Below are 20,661 nucleotides of genomic sequence, written 5' to 3' on the forward strand. Positions count from 1 at the left end.
CTAATAAAAAAGTTCACAGAGAAGTTATACCCATGGACATCCTTTGACGTATGACATTTAACGAAGAATGCAAATGCGAGGTTTAATGTGGCGAGAAAACAAAAAAAAAATTACTGAGTCTCTAGAAAAAGACATTGTTAAGAAAAGGTCATGACGGTATCAACATTGAATCTATTCGTCATCTTCGCTATCGACTTCGCTACCCTCCTCTTCGTCCTTAACTAAGTCTTCCTTAGGTTGCCCACCCTCCATTTCCTCGTCTTCACTCTCGTCCTCTTCCTCTTCCTGTCCACCACCAGCGACAGCCTCAACACCGACATTCTTCCAGATACCCTTCTGAGTCGCCAAGCTGGTGACTCTCATATCGGTATTGTGCTCTCCAATGTGCTTCTTCATGTTGATATCATCTGCATTGGCAGCTGGGGCCACGACGTCCTCAAGATTCCAGACTAAAATTGTTCCATCCGAGGACGCCGTCGTCAAGAGATCGATCATCTTGGTCTCGGGACGACCGACAAAGCCCTTGTTGGATTTCTCATCAGGTGTGTAGGGGACCGTGACTAGATCGAGGGCCTTGATACGGGTAGCATGTCCGACCAGGGTCTTGACGAGATCACCCGTGGATGTGTTGTAGACGCGAACCATCTTGTCCTCGTAGCCAACGATGAGGTAGTCATCTTTGTAATAGGCCATAGTGTTCAAACGGGTTTTCCTCGCGGGTTTGATCGTACGGATACACTTGGCAGTCTATTTTTTTTTTTTCGATTGTTTAACAAAAAGTACCTCATTCATTAGTCACCTATTCCGTCCGTAAAAAAAAAAAAATCCTTGGAATGAGATTGTTGAGAGCTATTCCACAACTTACAGCCATATCGTAGATACCGATTTCCTGATCAAACATAATCGAGTACCCCGTTCCACTAGGGTTCCATGCAACCTTCAATCCCTCCGCCTGCAACCTCGTCATGCTCGCCTGTTTGCCCAACAACAGATTCCACAGCCTGACCGAATGATCTACCGAGACGCTCAGCGCAATCTTTCCAGAGGGGTGGATAGCGATCGAATGGACCGAGGCCTGATGTCCCTTCATGCTCTTGAGGCACTCCCAATCCTTCGATCGCCAGACACAGACCTTGCCATCTTCGGATCCCGAGAGCATGTGTGTCTTATTGTGGAAGGTGAGCGAAGTGATCGTGCCCTGGTGCTGCAATAATGCACCGAGTTCCTTCCTGCGCTTAAGATCGTACAATTGAATTTTTTCGTCCGTGCTTCCGGAGGCGAGGAGATGCCCGCCGATCGCTAGTGATTTGATGCATCCGATGTGTGCGGAGAAGATGAAGACTGGCGACAATCTCAAGGTCATGTCCTGTATCACAAAAAAATAAAGAAGCAAAAAAATAGAGCGTAGATCAAAGTTAATATGGGTAATATACGGGTAATTGTGCGACAGGCCTGAGGATCCAATTGCGATATCAGTTGATGAGACATACCTCGTTCCAATAAGCATCAACACCATAAAGGATGTTCTCATAGGTTCCTGCGACGATTCTAAAGTCCTCCAACGTGGCACCCTCAGGAACGACCTCGACCTTCTTGGGCTTGGGAGCCGTCTTCTTGACAGGGGCGGTGACCGAGACGTTCTTTTTGAAATTGGGGGCAGCGCCGGTGACACTCTTCTTCTTCTTGGATAACCCTGCTCCTGAATTCGGTCCGGCTTTGTTCTTGTTGTTGCTGCTGTTCTTCTCCTTCTTCATGTTCACGTTGTTACTGCTGTTATTCTTCCCCTTGCTGGCCTCAGTCTTTGCACGCTTGTTGCTGTTACTGTTCTTTGAGGACGTGGTAACAGTGGGAGTGCTCTTGCGTTTTGAAGACGCAGTTGGCGCGACGGGCGTTGGCGTTGTTTTCTTCAACGCGCTCTTCAGTGGTTTCTTGGTTTTGTCCATGACTGATGTGTTGGTAGTGGTAGTGGTGTATGTTGTAAACGGGGGAGGAGGAGGAATGAAGGGAGTAAACAGCTGCAAGGTTTGAAGGGCACAAAAAAAAAAAAAAAAGCTACACCGTCACATTGTTTACATTTCTCCAAGGTCTCATTTTCCTTGGTCTGAGCTCTCTCACGCAGCATACCTCTACACATCTCCATGACCGAACAACCACCACCATCACCACTAGCAGAGCTCACGCCTATTGAAGCTCGCCAGGAGAAACTCCTCCAGCCTCTGGAAACATCCATTATCTCTCCCGAAAAACTCGAGTACGCCCGCCAGGTCATCGAAAAGGACAAGGCTATCAAACCTTTCTGGGTGAACAAGTACAAGAACGAGGCCGCCAAGAACTGGGACCGTTTCTACAAACGTAACGAGACCCGGTTCTATAAGGATCGCCACTGGATTGAGCGCGAGTTCACGATCTACAAGACCAAAACCTCCGAAACCCTGAACTGCCTTGAAGTCGGATGTGGCGTCGGGAATTTTATCTTCCCGGTCCTGGAGAGGAACCCGGGCTTGTTCATGTACGCCTGTGATTTTGCACCGCATGCGATTGAGTTGGTCAAACAGCACGAGGATTATAAGCAAGGACGGTGCTCGGCCTTCGTTTGCGATCTGACAAAGGATCCGCTCACGGACACCATCCCCGTAGGATCTCTTGACGTAGTCTCGTCGATCTTTGTCCTTTCTGCGATCCCTGCTGAGAAATTGGAAGCCGCTGTCAGGAATATTGCCGAGGTCATGAAGTCTGGAGGGATGCTGTGTTTCAGGGATTACGCAGTGTACGATGCAGCCCAGGTCAAATTTAGCTCCAACCCAGGACATATGCTCGATACGAATCTGTATGTTCGACAGGATGGAACGTTATCGCATTTCTTTTCGACAGAGCAGATCAAGGAGCTATTTGAGAAGGAAGGGTTTACGACTGTCGAGTGCGAGTATGTCCACAGGGAGACTATCAATCGGGCCATGGATATCAGCATCGACAGGAGATTCTTGCAGGCCAAGTTTATCAAAAAATAGAATATATCCCATGTAGATTATCATCATAATGTAACAACACCATTTCTTCTGGCTATGCAGGAGCGTCAAGGATATGAACAATGCTTGATGATTAGATGTATTTGATGACGATGAAAGACAGAATGCGATGGGGGAATGGGTGTGGTTTATGTATACTCTAGCATCGATGGGACGCCTTATGCACTGGAGTTGTCTCCCTTGCTCTTCTTGTGCCCTCCATTTGCTGTTGGTGTTGCACCGTTCGCCTTCCTCTTTTTGCTGTTGGCGATCATATCCCGCTTATGGGCAATCTTCTTCTTGTCGTACGATGACATGGTATTAATCGAACTACGACCCAAGGGCATCTGTCGCAGATTTTTCTTTTGGTTTTTACTAAATAGCAATGCGGCAAGATGAGACGCATACATGAGAATCAAACCCAGGAGCAACAAAAAAAAAAACACAGCTTATTTTTAACATGAGGCAGAATATCGGAAAAACGACTGCTTACCTTGGCTTCTTCATGGCCAACATCCAGTCTGCAACTTCACATCCTGATTCCCGCATGACGTTGACGATGCTCTTCAAATATGTTTGGTCCTCGTTTGTGAAATAGGTGATGGCCTCACCCGAACGTCCAGCACGACCAGTACGACCGATACGATGGATATACGACTGAACCGTTTGTGGGAAATCATAGTTGATAACTAGATTGACACCCTTGAAATCCACACCACGAGCCATCAGCTCTGTAGCGATCAGCACCCAGACCTTACCCTGCCGGAACCCCTCCACGATCTTGTCACGCTGTGCCTTCGTACGCTCCGAGTGAATCACGTCCACGTTGATGCCGTCATAGATCAGCTCATGGAACAGCTCCTTTGCACGCTCGATACTCTGCACGAAAATCAAAACTGGTGGTTTGAGTCCCTTCTGGATCTGTTGCCGAATCGCGATAAGCTTTCCCTCCTCAGAGCCGCAGTAAATGAGTTTTTGGGTGATAGTTTCTGTGGCGGCGTTCTTGGAACCGATGACGATCCTGATGGGGGACCTCATAAAAGTGTTGGCAAGGGCTTCGACACCAGAGGGGAGGGTGGCACTGAATAGGGACTTTTGAAGAGATGGGTGTGAACATGCGGCGAAAATCTCGTCTGTTTGCTCCAAGAATCCCTGCTCCAGCAACTTGTCAGCCTCATCCAGAACCAAATGACGGACACTATAGTTTTGGCAAAAAAATAGATAAAAACATTTGTGTCAATACATGTATGCACTGAAAAACATCTAGATTATGGTTCCATTTGCTGTGAGCAAACATGGGGTAACGGCTCAAAACATACTGGTCAAGCTCCATCTTTTCTTGTTGGATTGCATGGACAAGTCGAAGTGGAGTGCTGATCAAGATGTCGTATTTCTGTCGAAGGTGAGGAGCCTGTCCCTGAGTCGCCGCAGTTGCCTTAGTTAACATGCAAATCTTGAACTTCCTGCCCACACTCAGCTTCTTAATCTGGTTGAAGATCTGTTGAAAATGTAAGGGGAGGCAATTGATTAGATACATCATGTCTCTCATACGTCTCATGTATTCCTTGTTCATGAGACTGAGGCAATCGCCCGCACCTGAGTAGCCAATTCACGAGTGGGCGAGATGATCACTGCCCTGTAGCCGACTTTCTCTGGTCCCTTCAAATCGTGCAAAATAGGGAGCACGAACGCCATCGTCTTTCCTGAGCCCGTAGGTGCCATTGCCATCAGATCACGTCCCTAATAGTACGAGAAAATCAAAAACATATCAGCACTCTAAACTACCTCTTTTGAGGCCCCATTACAAATGAATACTCCTAGATAGGTTGTCTTACGTGAAGGAAGACAGGGATAGCCTGCATCTGAATAGGCGTTGGTTGCTTAAACCCAGAGGAAAGAATGTTGCGCTGAAGATAAGGGTCCAGCTGATATTGTTTGGCCATGCCATCGAAAGACCTGAATGGGTTAGGGATATCGGTACCATAGACCCTGATCTTCAGATGGCTGCGGAACAATGCTAATTGCTCCTTGTCCTCAAATCCGATAGACTCGTCTTCCTGGTCCTCCTGGTCTTCGTCGTCGTCGCTTTCGCTCTTGTCGCCATCTTCATCCTCTGATTCGTCGCCTTCGTGCGTTTGATCCTCTCCACTGCTCTCTCCACTATCATCTTCATCTTCGCTGGCGCTTTCACTTTGTGCTAATTGATAATAATCGGAAAAAAAAATTGTGAGTGCTGGCGTTCCAAATTAAACGCCCAATAAACACTATGCTGACCCGTGCTCCATGTTCAAATGAATTACTTTTTTTCTTTTCAGCCTTCTTGGCTGGTGCTTTCTTGACAACAGACTTCTTATTCTTGAAAAAGTCCAGCTCTGTGGCGAGCGCAGCCTCAGTATCGGCATTCAGGCCTGTCGAGACAGCCTTGGGCTACTTGGTGACAGCATAAAGGAACAGTGGCGTTCAATACTGGTATTACCTCGTCAGACCAGCTAAGTCAGCGCAGGACATGGATAATTACCTGAAAGACTTCAATGTCCTCCTTAAAGCGCTTCTTATCGAAGCGAGCGCCTCCACCGAGCATACGGAACAAATCCATGGTGTTTATACAGTGCGAGAGTTTGAGAACAGGGGTAGTGATGGAAGGAGTAGAACAGTGCGCTGGCAAGGAGATGTTCAGCTTCACAAAAAAAAAAAGTTGATGTTTACTGGTCGTGACTGCTGGATCGAGTTTTGAGTTTACTGTCGGACGCGCCCGAGTTCAGGCACGCTCTCTTCTCAATACAATCGAACCTGCACCCACCAACGATATGGCGACACTAGCAAGGAAGTTAACGACGACACCAGCGGGGAATCTGTACCGGAGCTTCAGCTCGAGAGCACACAAGGGTACATCGGCATCTCCGATTCGCTTTTGCAAAGCACGGTACCTGAGAAAAATCGGTGTTAATAGTCGGGTCTTCTTGTCAAACTGATAGAGATGGCTAGACCAGTCCGAGGGATGAAAGACCGGTTCGGAGATGACATTAGACGATTTCAATGGATTAACGAGAAGGGTGCCAGACTTGCCAGTCTTTACGGATTTGACCAGGTTAGTACGGCTCCTCGGAATTAACTAGGCTTAATAATGCATCGTTGTGCATATCGTCCAGCTGACATGTTCCTTGTATATCTTTATCTTTTGGTTGACTACGGAGGATTTAGATAACGACCCCCATATTGGAGCACTCAAATGTGTTTGAAAGAACACTTGGAGAAGACTCGGATGTTGTAGGAAAGGAGCTGTATACCTTTGTCGATAAAGGAGGAGACAGTCTGACATTGCGCCCAGAAGGAACCGCGGGAATTACAAGGTCCTTAATCTCCAACAACCTGTGCCAAGAGTTGCCGCGACGGTTCTACTACTTTGGACCCATGTTTCGACATGAGAGACCACAGAAAGGACGCTTGCGCCAGGTATGATCAGCCCTCGGGCCATCTTATACCGCGCCGTTATTTGATCTATCTGACTAACCGATACTCTATCTTTCCTCAGTTTGAACAATTTGGAGTCGAGGTATACGGAGAAAGTCATCCAGCATCAGATGTGGAGACGATTGAGCTCGCGTCGACATTTTTAAAGAGCTTGGGCTTAGAATCTGCCGCGGTAAGAAAAGGCTGATGTGTAACTATCGATATTCTTAATCGCAACATGGCGACTGACCTCAATCCTCGCATCGTGTAATCCCTTCGCTAGCTGGAGATCAACTCTCTCGGTGACGACGCTTCTAGGCAGAACTACAGGAACGCCCTAAGGGACTATTTAACGACATATTCAAGTGGATTATCACAGGACAGTCTCAGGAGGTAATGCATTGTTGTAGCCCCATCCGATCTATGGCCGAATATCAAATGTGAGATATGAAATGCTGACCGATTTTATTTAATATGTAGGTTGTCAATAAATCCACTCCGGATACTGGATTCAAAGGAGCCACAGGATATTGCGATCCTGGGAAATTGTCCAGTTCTATCGGACTACCTCAGTGAATTTTCACGACAGCGCTTTGCATTCATTACTGAAGCCCTTTCCAGCATGAACATCCCCTTCACTGTCAATCCGAGACTGGTCAGAGGTCTAGACTACTATCAGGACACTGTCTTTGAGTTTAAAGTCTCAAGTACCGTTTTGGGCACACAGCAAGGCACCGTTCTTGCAGGAGGAAGATATGATGGACTGGTCGAGAAAATGGGTGGCCCTTCAGGTGTGTCATCTATTGGCTGGGCTGCAGGATTGGAGCGACTGAGTATGTTATTGAACGAACATGATGTTCCATCACTAGCGCGACCCGTTGCAGTCATTGGCGTTGCAGATCCCGAGACCGCTTCTGCTGACAACGCGGTAGCTTTGAGCACGACGCTTTACAGCCACGTAATGGCTATCAGTTCCTCAATGAGACAGCAAGGCATTCGTGTGGAGGTCATGTATCCCACCAGCACAGCGGGCAGCAAGAACCAGCTGAAGAAGCAGCTATCAAAGGCGACCAAGATCAATGCGAGCCATGCGGTGATGGTCGGCTCGGATGAGATAAAGATGGGCACGAGTTGGGTGAGGTGTAAGGATCTGGATACCGCAGAACAGAAGCTGTGCCTCATTGATAATGTCATAGAAGACTTACAAAGCTTACGAAAATGAAGGGCAAAGGTTGAATACAATTGTGGTATAATGAAGAGGGAGATCTTGTGACGAAAAGAGTGTGATTTTTCTTTAGGACGCATGACTACCGTGAAAATCACTGCATGAGCACTGGGGTTGTGCGTGTGGCTGTGTTGGTGTGTGCATGTATTGGAAGGCGAAGCGATGATTCCCGAGGAAGAATGAGACCAAAACACCAAAAGTTTTTTTTGGAGCTACGGGAGCACAGCACCGCATTTCCCTTCCATAAAACGTATCAGTGTACAAGTGTACTTGTCCACAATCTTGATCTCGATCCTCGATTTCCTCAACTTTTGCTCAATCGCTCATCTCCTCTTGTCCATCATCCTCATCAACATGGACAACGATACCACTACTATCAAGGTCCTCTTTGTCTGCTTGGGCAACATTTGCCGTTCTACCATGTATGGGGTATAAGTCGAATGTGCATACAGCTCTCGAAATCAGTTTCCTTCTTCATTCCAACGTCTTGTAATGGCCTGAATGCTGAAAACATAGAGCTCATCAAACATGTCTCTACTTGTCTACTTCCACTACGACTTTTTCAACGTTACATAGGGCAGAGGCAGTCTTCAAGCATTCCATCGAGAAGCGGGGCATCAGCTCACAACTCGAGGTCGACAGTGCTGGCACAGCATCATACCATGTACGTCTCGCTATAGTTCTATTGTTCGATTGTAAACTCCTCTGGTCATTATTACATTACTATCAAACAGATGTCAATGCTGTCTTCAATCGATCAACTGCACATTGCTGCATGGTATGTTAACCTTTCTTCTCTCGACCCTTTATCGCTGCCTTGTAGATTGGATGCAATCCTGATGCGAGATCGGCTGCGACGTGCCTCAAGAATGGTGTTCCTATGAAACACAAGGCCCGTCAGGTTTGCGATGAGGACTTTGTCAAGTATGATTACATCTTGTGCATGGACGAGGAGAACCTTAGAGATCTCAAGGATATGGCACCTAAGGGCCACAGGGCAATAGGTACATCCTTAATTGATGATGGAACTGATGAATTGATGGTTCCCCCCGATAGCTAGCCTAACGCTTCCTAATGATCTTACGTCCGCCTATTGAATTTCTTGTTCATGTAGTAAAAATGTTTGGAACGTATGATCCCAAGGGCGATCGCATCATTAAGGACCCTTACTATGGTCCTCAAGGGGGGTTCGATAGGAACTTTGCCCAATGCACCAGATGCACAGATGCATTCCTTGAGAGCCTTGGGTACGAGTGAGGAGTAAAGGCAACGAAACGCTGTTGCTTTACATTTCTTATTATTATTTATCTACTCTCACCACCATTATCCCTCGTGTCCCTTCTCCATCCCGGTGATGTAGTCTCTTCCCTACCAGTTTCTCCCTTTATCGTGATACCCCCCTATCCTCACTTTAGATCGAAAGATTGAATCAAATTCCCCTGCCGCTGTCCACAGCGAAAATATAAATAAATAGATAGACAAATAAATAAATAAATAATGAGTAGCCACGTTTTTTTTTGCCACCAAAATTCAGGTACACATCGCAGATGTTCACCAATAGGCTCCCAGATACCTTCTTAACTACGAAGGATCCGATGTCTGTTCGCTTTCGTCTAAAAGGGAAATACTTGGTGCTAAGGCTGTATAACCAAACTTCTTCCTTTTTTTTGCCCAACGACAGCATGAGGCGATAGACTGAACAGAACTAGCGCCAGCCTGGCAGGTGCAAGACGAACGACAGTGCACTCAAACATGAAGCGAGAGAATATGGTCCACTTTCTTGCTTGTACGAGCGCATCCCGATGGGACAGTTGGATAGGAATCCGCACGCGTGATCTGGAGGTAGATATGCTTGCCCCCTTTCCCTACCTTTTTTTTTTGCCCCGGATTTTTGAAAGACTCACAAAAGGAGCAGCGGATCTCATATTCTTGTGTTTGTGCCCAGCTGGCGATCTGGTTGGATGGATGCGAAATGGTGACTGCGATTCCACTCTGCCATGGTTTTTTTTTCGTGGTAAGGAATGAATAGATCGGACTCAATTGATTTTAATTGCGGTCAGGGCAGGAGCGTCCTTTTGTAACCCTCACACGGACAATCCGCTGCAAGTGTGCAAATGCTTATTTTTTTTCTTTGAATAGGGATTAGCGTCAGTGCCGGCAATTGCCAGGCGGCAGACGGTGTCTGTGTGTTTTTTATGAAAGAGAAGGAGGAGAAGGAAGAGGAATGATGGTAATATGGCATCAGCAAGCGAAAGAAAAACCGGCGGCCAATCTCATAGCACTTCTCCGCACTTTGGAAATAACCTTTTTTTTTTTTTTTTTTTCTTGACACGGTGGAATGGAAAGCGGATGTCTTTTTTTTATACTTTTTGGCAGAGTGGAACGATGAAACCTCAAAGGAAACAACAGGAACGCATTGAACACAAAAGTGTGCTTCTCTTCCGTCCCTCGTTCCTTTTTTTCTTCTTCTTCTTCTTCTTCTTCACTCCTTGCTTGCCTTTTTTTCCCTTACGCTTCTCTTCTCTTCTTGTTCATCCGCCCTCCCTTCTTTTTAATTCTTCCTCTCCACTCTCTTCCTTTTTTCTTACATATCATCTCCCCTTGCATCTCACTCTCCGCCTTCGTTGTCAGCATTGTCTTCTTCCTCACTTTTGCATCCATAGACCTTTTCATCCTCATCTCCTTAATATCACATATACAGTCATGCTTGCTAACATTGCTCAGAGGAACGCTCGCCGCATGGCGACCTCGATCCAGCGCTTCGCCGCTGCCACTCCTGCCACTATGATCAGCAAAGCAACTCCCGCCTCGATCAAGACCTGCTCGCCCCTCTCAATCCGATCTGCCCTCCGCTCGATCCACACCGAGAAGCCCCCAGCAAGAACTGTTTTCTCGCCCCTCGACACCTTTGCCCGTCGTCATAATGGCCCTAGCCAGTCTGAGATCAAGGAGATGTTGAGCGCCATCGGCTTGAAGGACTTGGACGGACTTACTGGAAAGACTATCCCTGACCGTATCCGTTCTACACGCGCACTGGCTCTCGATCATGGATTCACAGAGAAGGAAGTTCTGGAGCGTCTGAAGCATATTGCTTCCAAGAACAAGGTCTTCAAGAACTACATCGGAATGGGCTACACCGACGTTGTCGTTCCCAATGTCATCTTGAGAAACGTCCTGGAAAACCCCGGCTGGTAAGCATCTGTTTCTGCATCAAATATATTATTTCACACGTATCTGCATCGTGCCAGCGTATCAAAAGGATCAACAAAATCGAAGAGTTCGTGCAAAAGAGGCGGCTCATAAGGATCATACAGATGAGGACACCACGATCGCCCCTTCAGCATACCCCGGTCCTCAGGACCTTACATTTTTTAACAATTGCAGCAACAGTGGACACGGAAAGCGTGTCCTTTGGACTTCGTTCGATACATATTCATGTTTTTAGAGGAGCTTTTTTGTACTGGCGTAACTAACCCGGACGGTCTTCTTCCATGCTGTATCTGTAATTATTAGGTACACTCAATACACTCCTTACCAGCCCGAGATTGCTCAGGGTCGTCTGGAGTCCTTGCTCAACTACCAGACCATGGTTACCGATCTCACTGGTATGTCGATTGCCAACGCCTCTCTTCTGGATGAGGGTACTGCTGCCGCTGAAGCCATGATCATGTGCTGGGCTGCCACCAACCGCAAGAAGAGCACCTTCTTTGTGGACGAGAACTGCCATCCCCAGACAATTGCCTGCGTTCAGACCCGTGCTGAGGCCTTCAACATCAAGGTCATCGTTGGAAACCATCGCGACTTTGACTTTGAGTCCATCAAGGGCGACATGGCTGGTGTTATTATTCAGGTAAGGAATTACAGCAATTTAGAGCAGGAAAGAGAGCAAAGAAGCGAGCATACGACATTATGTTACGATGTTAAAGGATGGGGTTGTGCTGGTTATTAGTACTTGACTGCTTGTGTGTTTACAAAGCGAGGAGCAGCATGTGATAGCAAGATACAATGTGAAGAATCACGTCGCTAACTTTCATATTCTTTGCTCATCGAATTAATAGTACCCCGATACTCGCGGAAACGTTACCGACTACAAGGCATTCGCTGATAAGATTCACGGATATGGTGCCCAGGTCGTCACCGCCACTGACTTGATGGCTTTGACCATGCTCACCCCTCCCGGAGAGTGGGGTGCCGACATTGCTCTCGGTAACTCTCAGCGTTTCGGCGTTCCTCTTGGCTATGGTGGCCCCCACGCTGCTTTCTTCGCCTGCAAGGACGAGCACAAGCGCAGGATGCCCGGTCGCTTGGTCGGTGTCTCCAAGGATGTCGAGGGCAACAAGGCCTACCGTCTCGCCCTTCAGACGCGTGAGCAGCACATTCGCCGTGAGAAGGCTACCTCCAATATCTGCACGGCTCAGGCCCTCTTGGCTAACATGGCTGCCCTCTATGCCGTCTATCACGGACCTGCCGGTATTAAGCAGATCGCTCAACGCATCCACAACATGACCGCCATTTTTGCCGAGGGCGTTCGTCAGGCCGGCCACAAGGTTGAGAACGAACAATTCTTTGATACCTTGACCATCAAGGTCCAGGGAGGCGCCGACAGCCTTGTCAAGAAGGCCCTTGCCGCTGGAATCAACGTCCGCCAATTCGACGCTGAGACTGTCGGTGTCACTTTCGACGAGTCCTGCAACAAGGCCGAGCTGGATGATCTGATCAAGATCTTCGCTCAGGATGGCGCCGCCCCCGACCTCCTCAGCATTGCTCAGAAGCTTAACATCTCCGAGACCAGCCCCGCCAAGGTCCTCGACGAGAAGTTCATTCGTACCTCGGACTATCTGACCCACAAGATCTTCAACTCTTACCACTCCGAAACTGAGATGCTCCGCTACATCTACCGCCTTCAGAACAAGGATCTCTCTCTGACTCACTCCATGATCCCTCTCGGCTCCTGCACCATGAAGTTGAATGCCACCACCGAGATGATCCCCGTCACCTGGCCCGAGCTCGGAAACATCCACCCCTTCGCCCCCGACAATCAGACTGAGGGTTACCAGATCATGCTCAAGGAGCTTCGTCGCGACTTGGCCGAGATCACTGGATTCGATGATGTCTCTCTTCAGCCCAACTCTGGCGCCCAGGGAGAGTACGCTGGTCTCCGTACTATCCGTGCCTACCACGAAACCCGAGGCGACCACAAGCGCAACGTCTGCTTGATCCCAGTCTCTGCCCACGGTACCAACCCCGCCTCTGCCGCCATGGCTGGCATGGAGGTCGTCCCCGTTAAGTGCTTGGCCAACGGTAACTTGGATCTTGTCGACCTTAAGGCCAAGGCTGCCAAATACTCTGAGCGCCTTTCTGCCTTCATGGTTACCTATCCCTCGACCTTCGGTGTGTTTGAGGATACTGTTTCGGAGGCTTGCGAGATCATTCACTCCAACGGAGGACAGGTCTACATGGATGGCGCCAACATGAACGCTCAGATCGGATTGACCTCTCCCGGCCACATTGGCGCTGATGTCTGCCACTTGAACTTGCATAAGACCTTCTGCATTCCCCACGGAGGTGGAGGACCCGGTATGGGGCCCATTGGTGTCAAGGCTCACTTGGCGCCCTACCTGCCCGGTCACCCTGTCTTGAAGGTTGGAGGAGACAAAGCCATTGGTCCTATTTCTGCCGCTCCCCACGGTTCTGCTTCGATCCTCCCTATCTCTTGGGCCTATGTCAAGATGATGGGAGGCGAGGGCATCAAGAACGCTACTGAGATTGCTTTGTTGAATGCCAATTACATGGCTCACCGCCTCAGCAAGCACTACAAGGTCTTGTTCACGAACGAGAATGGAATGTGCGCTCACGAGTTCATCATCGATATCCGTCCCTTCGGCTCTGTCGGTATTGAGGCTATTGATATTGCCAAGCGTCTCCAGGACTACGGTTTCCACTCACCCACCATGTCTTGGCCCGTGCCTAACACTCTCATGATTGAGCCCACTGAATCTGAGAGCAAGGAGGAGCTCGACCGTTTCTGCGATGCCATGATTGCCATTCGCGCTGAGATCCAAGAGGTTCAGGAAGGCAAGCAGCCTCAGAAGGACAATGTTCTCAACAATTCTCCTCACACCTTGGCTGTGTTGATGAAGGACGACGAGTTCTGGAAGAACAAGTCTTACACCCGTCTCCAGGCTGCTTACCCCTTGCCTCACCTCCACAAGTTCAAGCTGTTTCCCACTGTCTCCCGTATTGACGACAGCTTCGGTGACCGCAACTTGATCTGCTCGTGCCCTCCCATGAGCGATTACGAGTAAAGCCGATCTGTATTTGAGAAAGAGAGAGGACAATTATATGTTCTAATGGTCAAGGGATCCTTATCCCTTTCGCACAGCATTCTTTTATTTCACTTCGTAACATCATCTATTCATCCAAGACTGTATAATAAATACCACGAATACCAAAAGCTATGTGCATTGGAGCCTTTGCCACCAAAGAAAGAAAAGCGAGAGGAAAAAAAAAGTGACCGGTACCTTTCGTCACCTTGTTCTTCCTTTCCGTTGTGACCGATCCACCACCATGTCTTCTTCGTATGGCTCCTCGATGCACCACACGACTGATACATTCTTTTATCCTTCTCATCAAAGCTCTGACATCCGGACAGATGAATTTGACTGTGCTTATGGGTCCGATGCGTTCGATCAAAGCGACGGCTACTCAGTAGCATTGGACATGGATATGGGAGACCAAGACGATATATTTGATGATGATCAGGACATGGATCGCTTCTTGTATTCGGATTACATTTCGGGCCATACAAACCAGCAACCGAGCGATCAATTCAGCTTCCTAAGCGAACACTTTGCCCATACGGAAGATAGCGTTGCATATCTCGAGCAACTAGACTCAGCGGATGGGCAATTCGTGGAGCAGACAACGCCCGAGCAACATCTCTTTGACGACAGTTTTAGAAGCGACAGCGGCTACAATCCCGATGGTCAGGATCCAGACGGACTTGCGATGCAGAATAGCGGCGACTTTTGTCAAGAATACGACACTTTCTCTTCTGTCGCGGTCGAGCCTAGACATCCAACACTATATCTGGATGACCACTACCGTGATTCATGCCAAGAACCGCCATCAGCAAGTCCATACGCGACAACGGCGCCTCGCCCAAAAGAGATGATTTTGGAGGATCTAGAAGCACTCGCAGATCGCTTCCTGTACGACCTTTCGTTCAACAGGGTACCAACGGTCGACCTAGCATCCAGAAACTCTTCCGACTCGATTACGTATGATAGTGAAACAGGTATTATCAGACGCAAACGGGAGGAGGACTCGCACTTAGGATTAAAATCATTTACAAAGACATCCCGTTATGGTGCACCGGCTTTTCATGGAGGCATACATTCAATCATCCGCGTAATAGAGCTCATCCACAAGAATGTGTACATGGACACGGTGTCTTCCAAGCGAGATCTTTATTACAGAGATGTGATGTTGTTTGGGTCGCAGGCCACTGTGGACAGCATTGTGGAGGATATGGCATGCACGTTTCAGGTCCCGAGATCATGTCTCAATGTCGCCGCGGGTATGCGCAGCGTGGTCTTTGGCTCGGTCAGGATGATTGGTAAGGCTCGAGGAAGAGAGTTGACGCAGCTGGATGGCGCTCAGAGTTGGACCGATGATTCCACGCAGCTTCCGGATGGTGCATCGTTTAGGAAAACGAGAGAGGGAAACGGACGGGGCGATTCAATGGACAATTTGTTCTCCAGGACGGACTATAACACGCTGGTGATGATTCCTAGGGCAATGGACGATATTCTCGAGGTCGAGATCCACTGCAGGACGCGTTTTATTCTGGTCATTGAGAAAGAGGCTACGATGGAATATCTGATATCGCTTGGATTCTGCGAGACCCATGGGCCGTGTGTTCTGCTGACAAGTAAGGGATATCCAGACAACGCAGCGCGGCGATTGTTAAAGTGTCTATCTGATATGATCCAGTCTGGAGTGTTTGTCGCGTCTCCGTCCAACGGACCGTCGATATCGTGCGCTCGAGAACCTTTAGACATACCATTGCTCGCCTTAGTCGACTGTGATCCCCATGGCATCGATATCTTCCTGAAATACAGGTGTGGATCTATTGCGTCCGCGTATGACAACGCCAATCTTGCGGTGCCGACATTGCAGTGCCTTGGCCAGATTCCCGACGACTGGAACATTTACTTCAAAGACGATCGGTCCCAAACTCAGGATAACCAAACACAGCTCCAGGAGCAATTCCTACGTGCCTTGATTCCGTTGACTTTGCGAGACCGGTCCAAGCTAGTCAAATTGTTGACTCAGCACCCGTTCGTAAAACAACATCTACAATGGAAGCGGCAGATATCGAGGATGTTGATGATGAATCGCAAGTCGGAGCTGCAGAGTCTGTGTCTGTCCGAGCCCGGTTGCGACCTTGGTCCACAAGGCGATGAAGAGGGCGGCGCGGCGAGGGAGCGGGAAATGGATGCTAGTTATGTATTAGTTCAATATCTCGGGCGCAAGCTGCAGGATCCCCAGTGCTGGATATGAGTGGGCCCGCTTGTTGGGCGCGGTAGCCAAGTCGCGAACAATAAACTCTATTTACAGTTATGCGTGCGTTGTAGTGTTCGGATACGTCACTCTCACCGGCTTCGATTTCCGGTTGAGGCACCCCCGCCAACTTTAGAATCTGATCCTTCGCATCATCTCACCCCTCCACTCATCTTACCAGCAAACAAAATATGGCCAACTTTGAGGATCCTTGGGCAAAGCGTAACGCCTGGCGCAACAGCGGGCTGTTTACACGCTCGGCACGTATCCGCACGATGTTCCCCGGTCTCGGAATCGCTACGGTTGCATTTGCGGCCTACCTCGGATATGAGTATGTCACGGCACCCAAGGCCGATGCCCACCACCATCACCACGGCGAGTCTCACCACTAAAAGAGGCAAATCAGGAGCGAGGCGATTGGTTCCCGATAATTGAGGTCAAGCGTGCAAGGACGATGAGGGTATATATATATTTTTTTTTACCAGACCGGTGGAATGTGAAGGCAGTCGATAGAGCGTTGGGGAGTTTTCATCAAGGCATGACGGCTGGAATTGAGGCGAAACCTATTATACAATTGGTAAGTGCAGGAACAAAAAGGATTTGGTACCATGAGGATGTTCAGGAGTGCCTGTACAGGAACAGCTGAATTCACTTATTAGCGGATATCACAATACATTGGGCTGGCAATTGGATCTGCTAAAAGGCGAGTGCGACAATACAATATGCCAGCAACTGGATCTAATCACTGCGCTACGATCAGTACAATATGCAATTTGAACGAAAACCTTGTTTCGAACGAATGAAGTCGCTCGGAAAAATCGATGCAACTTATCAGCACCATATCATGACCATTCGCTTTTTGGCTATCACGGCGCCATGTCATATCGCCTCATGGATTCCAGGAGCTACCATGGCAAAGTGTTTGCGCACTATTTTGGGATTAATGATATGAAGAATTCTAGGTTAACCGCCGAATGGTCTCGCCGTTCAATTGATCTCTTTGATGTGTATAGGTCCACTCTTGCCTGGCGACACCAACAGTTTTTGCAACCGAAGAAAATAAAATCATAAACCGATTCTTTAGACCATGCGTACGTTCGTTGTGTACTCGAGCGAAGGATATCGGAAAACATGACATTGATGATCATATTGGTATTGCAACCTCGGGGAGATTATGATCTTGAGGTCCTGGATTTTCTCGGCACCCATGTCATGCAAATCCTTTAGTACAATAATTAGGGTATTTTCATAACACCATCGGGTTGACCTTGAATTGTATTAACATTAGGGCAGAAGTCTTTAATCGCTTTTTCAACTTCATGGATTGAACTTCGTCAAAACAGCTAATCTAATGCTTATGCAGGAAACGAGGCATGCTTATCCATATCGTTGCAGAGATGTTTTCAGTCCGTCTCTTTTTCTGATGCTGCCAATGTTGATGCTGAATCATCGGTCTTCAGTTCGCACTCCTCGAGCTCCAGCATGGCTCGATGTCCCTCAAACTCCATGGGGTTCATCTTGGACTTGATCAGCATTGGAGCAGAGCTGTTAACCTCTGGGGCCAGTTGCATCGTCAGGACCTTGTACAGCGAACTGGTACATCGCTCTGGCAAAAGTATCAGTGCATACATCCATGTTGCCAGGCAAACAGCAGCAACTACTCCCATGCAGATCAAAAGCCATAGCGGGATCTCGAAACCCTGGCCCTGGTCCATGGTGTCGTAGACAACGTACAGCTTGGAGGCGTCCCAATCAGGATAAAGTTCTGACCGAGCAATGCCAGATACTGAGATGCAGAGGCGGTTGCAGCTTCCAAGCCGACCATGGAGACTGGGATTGGATAGCCTTCGGCAGGAAGGTGGATGACAACCATATCAACCGAAGGCGAGGCTTGCTTTGGTAGGGACGCTCCTCCGCGGGCTGACCTTATGAGAGAGTTGATTTCCTGCCGCTTGGTCATGATGATATTAATATTGGTGTAGATGCACACGAGCGGGACCTTGCCGTGCGAGAATATTGTCTGTCCGACACTGCATGCTAGCAGGTCGATAGTGGAATTGATAGCCTTCGACTCGACGAAAATGGTGGTGGCCAAGGTAGTGTTGCTAGCACGCACGGATCTCTCCATTGCTTGAAGCAGCTCATCGTAGGCTTCAAAAGCCGTGGCAGAAACGTTGCGGAAGCGGTCGATCGTGGTTGAGGCGAACCTCACAGAAGATATTGTCAGGACTGATATCTCCCCCGTTGGATAGATGCACTTGGTTGTTAAAGTTCTGGGTAACCCGCTCGGGCTGTCCGTGATATTAGAAATCACAAACCCCGCCTCGTCGGCCATGATGCAGGCTCGATTTCCTTGGCTCAAGCCTATGGTTGCACTAAATTGTGCTGGAATAATCAGATTTGTGGGCAGGGCGATGCTCCATCGATCGTTGGACCGGTTGTGGACTTTAGCATTCATGTAGTCGTGCATTTCAGAGCCATCATCGAGCTGGAGAGTAAGGTTCGCGCAGGTGCCAGCGCCGGTGCCGAGAGTGAGTGCTTCTATACGTAGATTGAACTGGTTGCATGCAACTTCAAACTCGGTCGTTCTTGGGGTATACATCCGCCCGCTACATAGCCAGGGATGTTGCGCGTATTGCTTATCGTATGGGTCATGACATCGACTATATCGTTCCCAGGTTGAAGATAGGTGGACCATCCTCCAAACGCGGCGACGTCGTTCATGGACCTGAATTGTTCAGTCTTGACAACAGTGTAGGACGCATTGTTATATTGCACAGATGATCTGACGAAATATGAGACCCATTTGTCTGCAAGGCTTGCTGAAGTGCTCGCCAAGATCGTGGCAACCATGGCAAACCTGACATGACCAGACGTGTGCTTGCGCGAGTTAAACAGGATCTCGTACATCTCCATGTATCCGCCCTCGCGGGCCCAGCGAATGCTGCTGGAGTACCCTCGGCCGTGCCTTGAGAAGATCGAAAGGACGGCGCCGACGGCACTGACGAGCAGGAACTAGAAGAAAGTGAGGACGATGTTGAGGATGAGAATGTCCCAGTGTAGAAACATGATGGGCCGGATTCAAAGGAGCAGGAGTAGTGTAGTAGGAGTAGTGTAGCAGGAGTAATGTAGCAGGAGTAGTGTAGCAGGAGTAGTGTAGCAGGAGTAGTGTAGCAAGAGTAGTGTAGCAGGAGTAGTGTAGCAGGAGTAGTGTAGCAGGAGTGATGTATCAGGAGTAGTGTAGCAGGAGTAGTGTAGCAGGAGTGATGTATCAGTAATGGCTGCAGTGGCGAAGATAGCGAGTCTGATGAATGAGGCAGAAGCTGTTGGAAGTGGGCCTCGCTTTCCTCAGAGCCGTGTATTTATTGAGAGAAGAGATCTTTGCTCGTTTGGAAAGCTAACTCGCATTGCCATTGTCCACCATACCTATCCGCACAGGCGTTCACCCCAGGTTATTTGGCCTTAGCAATCTGTCTGCCACCTTGAGACTACCATGCCGATCTCAAGTCTACACCATGCTATTTGGGATCGTCCAATCATCTTTATGAGCAGTGTTTACGTCTTTTTTCATTCGCCTAGCTTATTTACTCGACTACACGCTGTCTGAGGGCCCTAGTACAGGCGCTTCAATTATATTTCGAAACGCGAGAGCTGTGCGACGTCGTTTGAACCACGACTTCAACTATAAACTCAATTGCTGCTCTGTTTGTACACAGAATTTTTTTTGTTTGTTTGTGTTATTCTTAGGTTCATGGATGAAGTGTGCGTGTGTTCACGTCAATTTAATTAAATGCGCAATAATAATGGACGTGCGCACATACAGTTCATCGCATTAACAGCAGGGTGCTTCTTGGGGAAAGAAGGATATGACATGTGGGTACATTCCACTGCCACATTTTCGATAGTTGTTGAGAGCACGGAATATTTCAAATCCCAATGCCTGCATGCATGTAGTTTTTTCATGTAAATCGACCGTACCATTGTCTTCGCCATCTCTCGTGCTCATGGGGATTTATCTTAATAAAAACCCCCTCCATTGTCCTCGCCATCCTTGCAAGGCACCCTAAACTTTTAATTTACGAGAAGTGAGCCGAGAGTCAGTGACAAATCCAACCGTGGGCAATAGTATCGCGCTTGGTGTCTCATGTAGCCCGGGATTGCTTCTGGAGGCACTCTTCCAAAGTACTCGAAGACACCGGCATTTGATTGCGTGCTTGAGATAAATGGTGTGTTTGTTTATCTGTTTATGTGTTCATTGGTATAATTTTGTCTGCTGCTCGTCATATTTCCTCGTGCAGTCTGTCAAGCAAATAAGGAAAAAGAAGGAATTCACAACAGCCTTCACAGCAACCACGGTGCCGTTGCCCGAACATCATGAATGCTGGTTTTAATCTTAAACGAATAGCGCTAAAGTTT

At 48.4% G+C, this 20,661-nt stretch overlaps 8 protein-coding genes across 8 annotated transcripts; 5 read left to right on the plus strand and 3 right to left on the minus strand.

The window, feature by feature from the left end:
- Positions 1-171: 171 nt before the first annotated feature.
- On the minus strand, positions 172-1,754 carry BC939DRAFT_472980 (WD40-repeat-containing domain protein; the record flags this gene model as incomplete). Its single annotated transcript, XM_051558317.1, has 3 exons — positions 172-747; positions 866-1,366; positions 1,491-1,754. 3 exons carry the CDS (start codon positions 1,752-1,754, stop codon positions 172-174), a joined length of 1,341 nt encoding a protein of 446 aa, XP_051416891.1.
- Positions 1,755-2,114: 360 nt separating this feature from the next.
- Positions 2,115-3,061, plus strand: BC939DRAFT_436948 (methyltransferase-like protein 6-like protein). Its single transcript, XM_051553635.1, has one exon. It carries the CDS (start codon positions 2,139-2,141, stop codon positions 3,006-3,008), a length of 870 nt encoding a protein of 289 aa, XP_051416892.1. The 5' UTR covers positions 2,115-2,138; the 3' UTR covers positions 3,009-3,061.
- A 123-nt stretch (positions 3,062-3,184) lies between these two features.
- On the minus strand, positions 3,185-5,586 carry BC939DRAFT_498860 (P-loop containing nucleoside triphosphate hydrolase protein; the record flags this gene model as incomplete). The annotated part of the gene is made up of 7 exons (XM_051559874.1): positions 3,185-3,380; positions 3,499-4,203; positions 4,325-4,503; positions 4,602-4,745; positions 4,841-5,202; positions 5,306-5,432; positions 5,524-5,586. 7 exons carry the CDS (start codon positions 5,584-5,586, stop codon positions 3,185-3,187), a joined length of 1,776 nt encoding a protein of 591 aa, XP_051416893.1.
- Positions 5,587-5,772: 186 nt separating this feature from the next.
- Positions 5,773-7,716, plus strand: BC939DRAFT_436950 (uncharacterized protein). Its single transcript, XM_051553636.1, has 6 exons — positions 5,773-5,891; positions 5,981-6,093; positions 6,207-6,458; positions 6,538-6,648; positions 6,739-6,848; positions 6,936-7,716. The coding sequence occupies exons 1-6, from the start codon at positions 5,813-5,815 to the stop codon at positions 7,675-7,677; spliced, it is 1,407 nt and encodes a 468-aa protein (XP_051416894.1). The 5' UTR covers positions 5,773-5,812; the 3' UTR covers positions 7,678-7,716.
- A 187-nt stretch (positions 7,717-7,903) lies between these two features.
- Positions 7,904-9,204, plus strand: BC939DRAFT_436955 (phosphotyrosine protein phosphatase I superfamily). Its single transcript, XM_051553637.1, has 4 exons — positions 7,904-8,102; positions 8,257-8,344; positions 8,504-8,684; positions 8,795-9,204. Exons 1-4 carry the CDS (start codon positions 8,035-8,037, stop codon positions 8,935-8,937), a joined length of 480 nt encoding a protein of 159 aa, XP_051416895.1. The 5' UTR covers positions 7,904-8,034; the 3' UTR covers positions 8,938-9,204.
- A 1,260-nt stretch (positions 9,205-10,464) lies between these two features.
- BC939DRAFT_391845 (glycine dehydrogenase) lies at positions 10,465-13,985 on the plus strand (the record flags this gene model as incomplete). Its single annotated transcript, XM_051551986.1, has 3 exons — positions 10,465-10,871; positions 11,194-11,530; positions 11,739-13,985. The coding sequence occupies 3 exons, from the start codon at positions 10,465-10,467 to the stop codon at positions 13,983-13,985; spliced, it is 2,991 nt and encodes a 996-aa protein (XP_051416896.1).
- Positions 13,986-14,247: 262 nt separating this feature from the next.
- Positions 14,248-16,637, plus strand: BC939DRAFT_498864 (Spo11/DNA topoisomerase VI subunit A; the record flags this gene model as incomplete). The annotated part of the gene is made up of 2 exons (XM_051559875.1): positions 14,248-16,232; positions 16,427-16,637. 2 exons carry the CDS (start codon positions 14,248-14,250, stop codon positions 16,635-16,637), a joined length of 2,196 nt encoding a protein of 731 aa, XP_051416897.1.
- An 875-nt stretch (positions 16,638-17,512) lies between these two features.
- BC939DRAFT_436965 (uncharacterized protein) lies at positions 17,513-18,562 on the minus strand. The gene has a single exon (XM_051553638.1). It carries the CDS (start codon positions 18,371-18,373, stop codon positions 17,918-17,920), a length of 456 nt encoding a protein of 151 aa, XP_051416898.1. The 5' UTR covers positions 18,374-18,562; the 3' UTR covers positions 17,513-17,917.
- Between the last annotated feature and the right edge of the window lie 2,099 nt (positions 18,563-20,661).

The sequence above is a fragment of the Gamsiella multidivaricata genome (genome assembly GCF_025024155.1).
Source record: "Gamsiella multidivaricata strain RSA 2152 chromosome Unknown BC939scaffold_4, whole genome shotgun sequence".
In the NCBI taxonomy this organism is placed as follows: Eukaryota; Fungi; Mortierellomycota; class Mortierellomycetes; order Mortierellales; family Mortierellaceae; genus Gamsiella; species Gamsiella multidivaricata.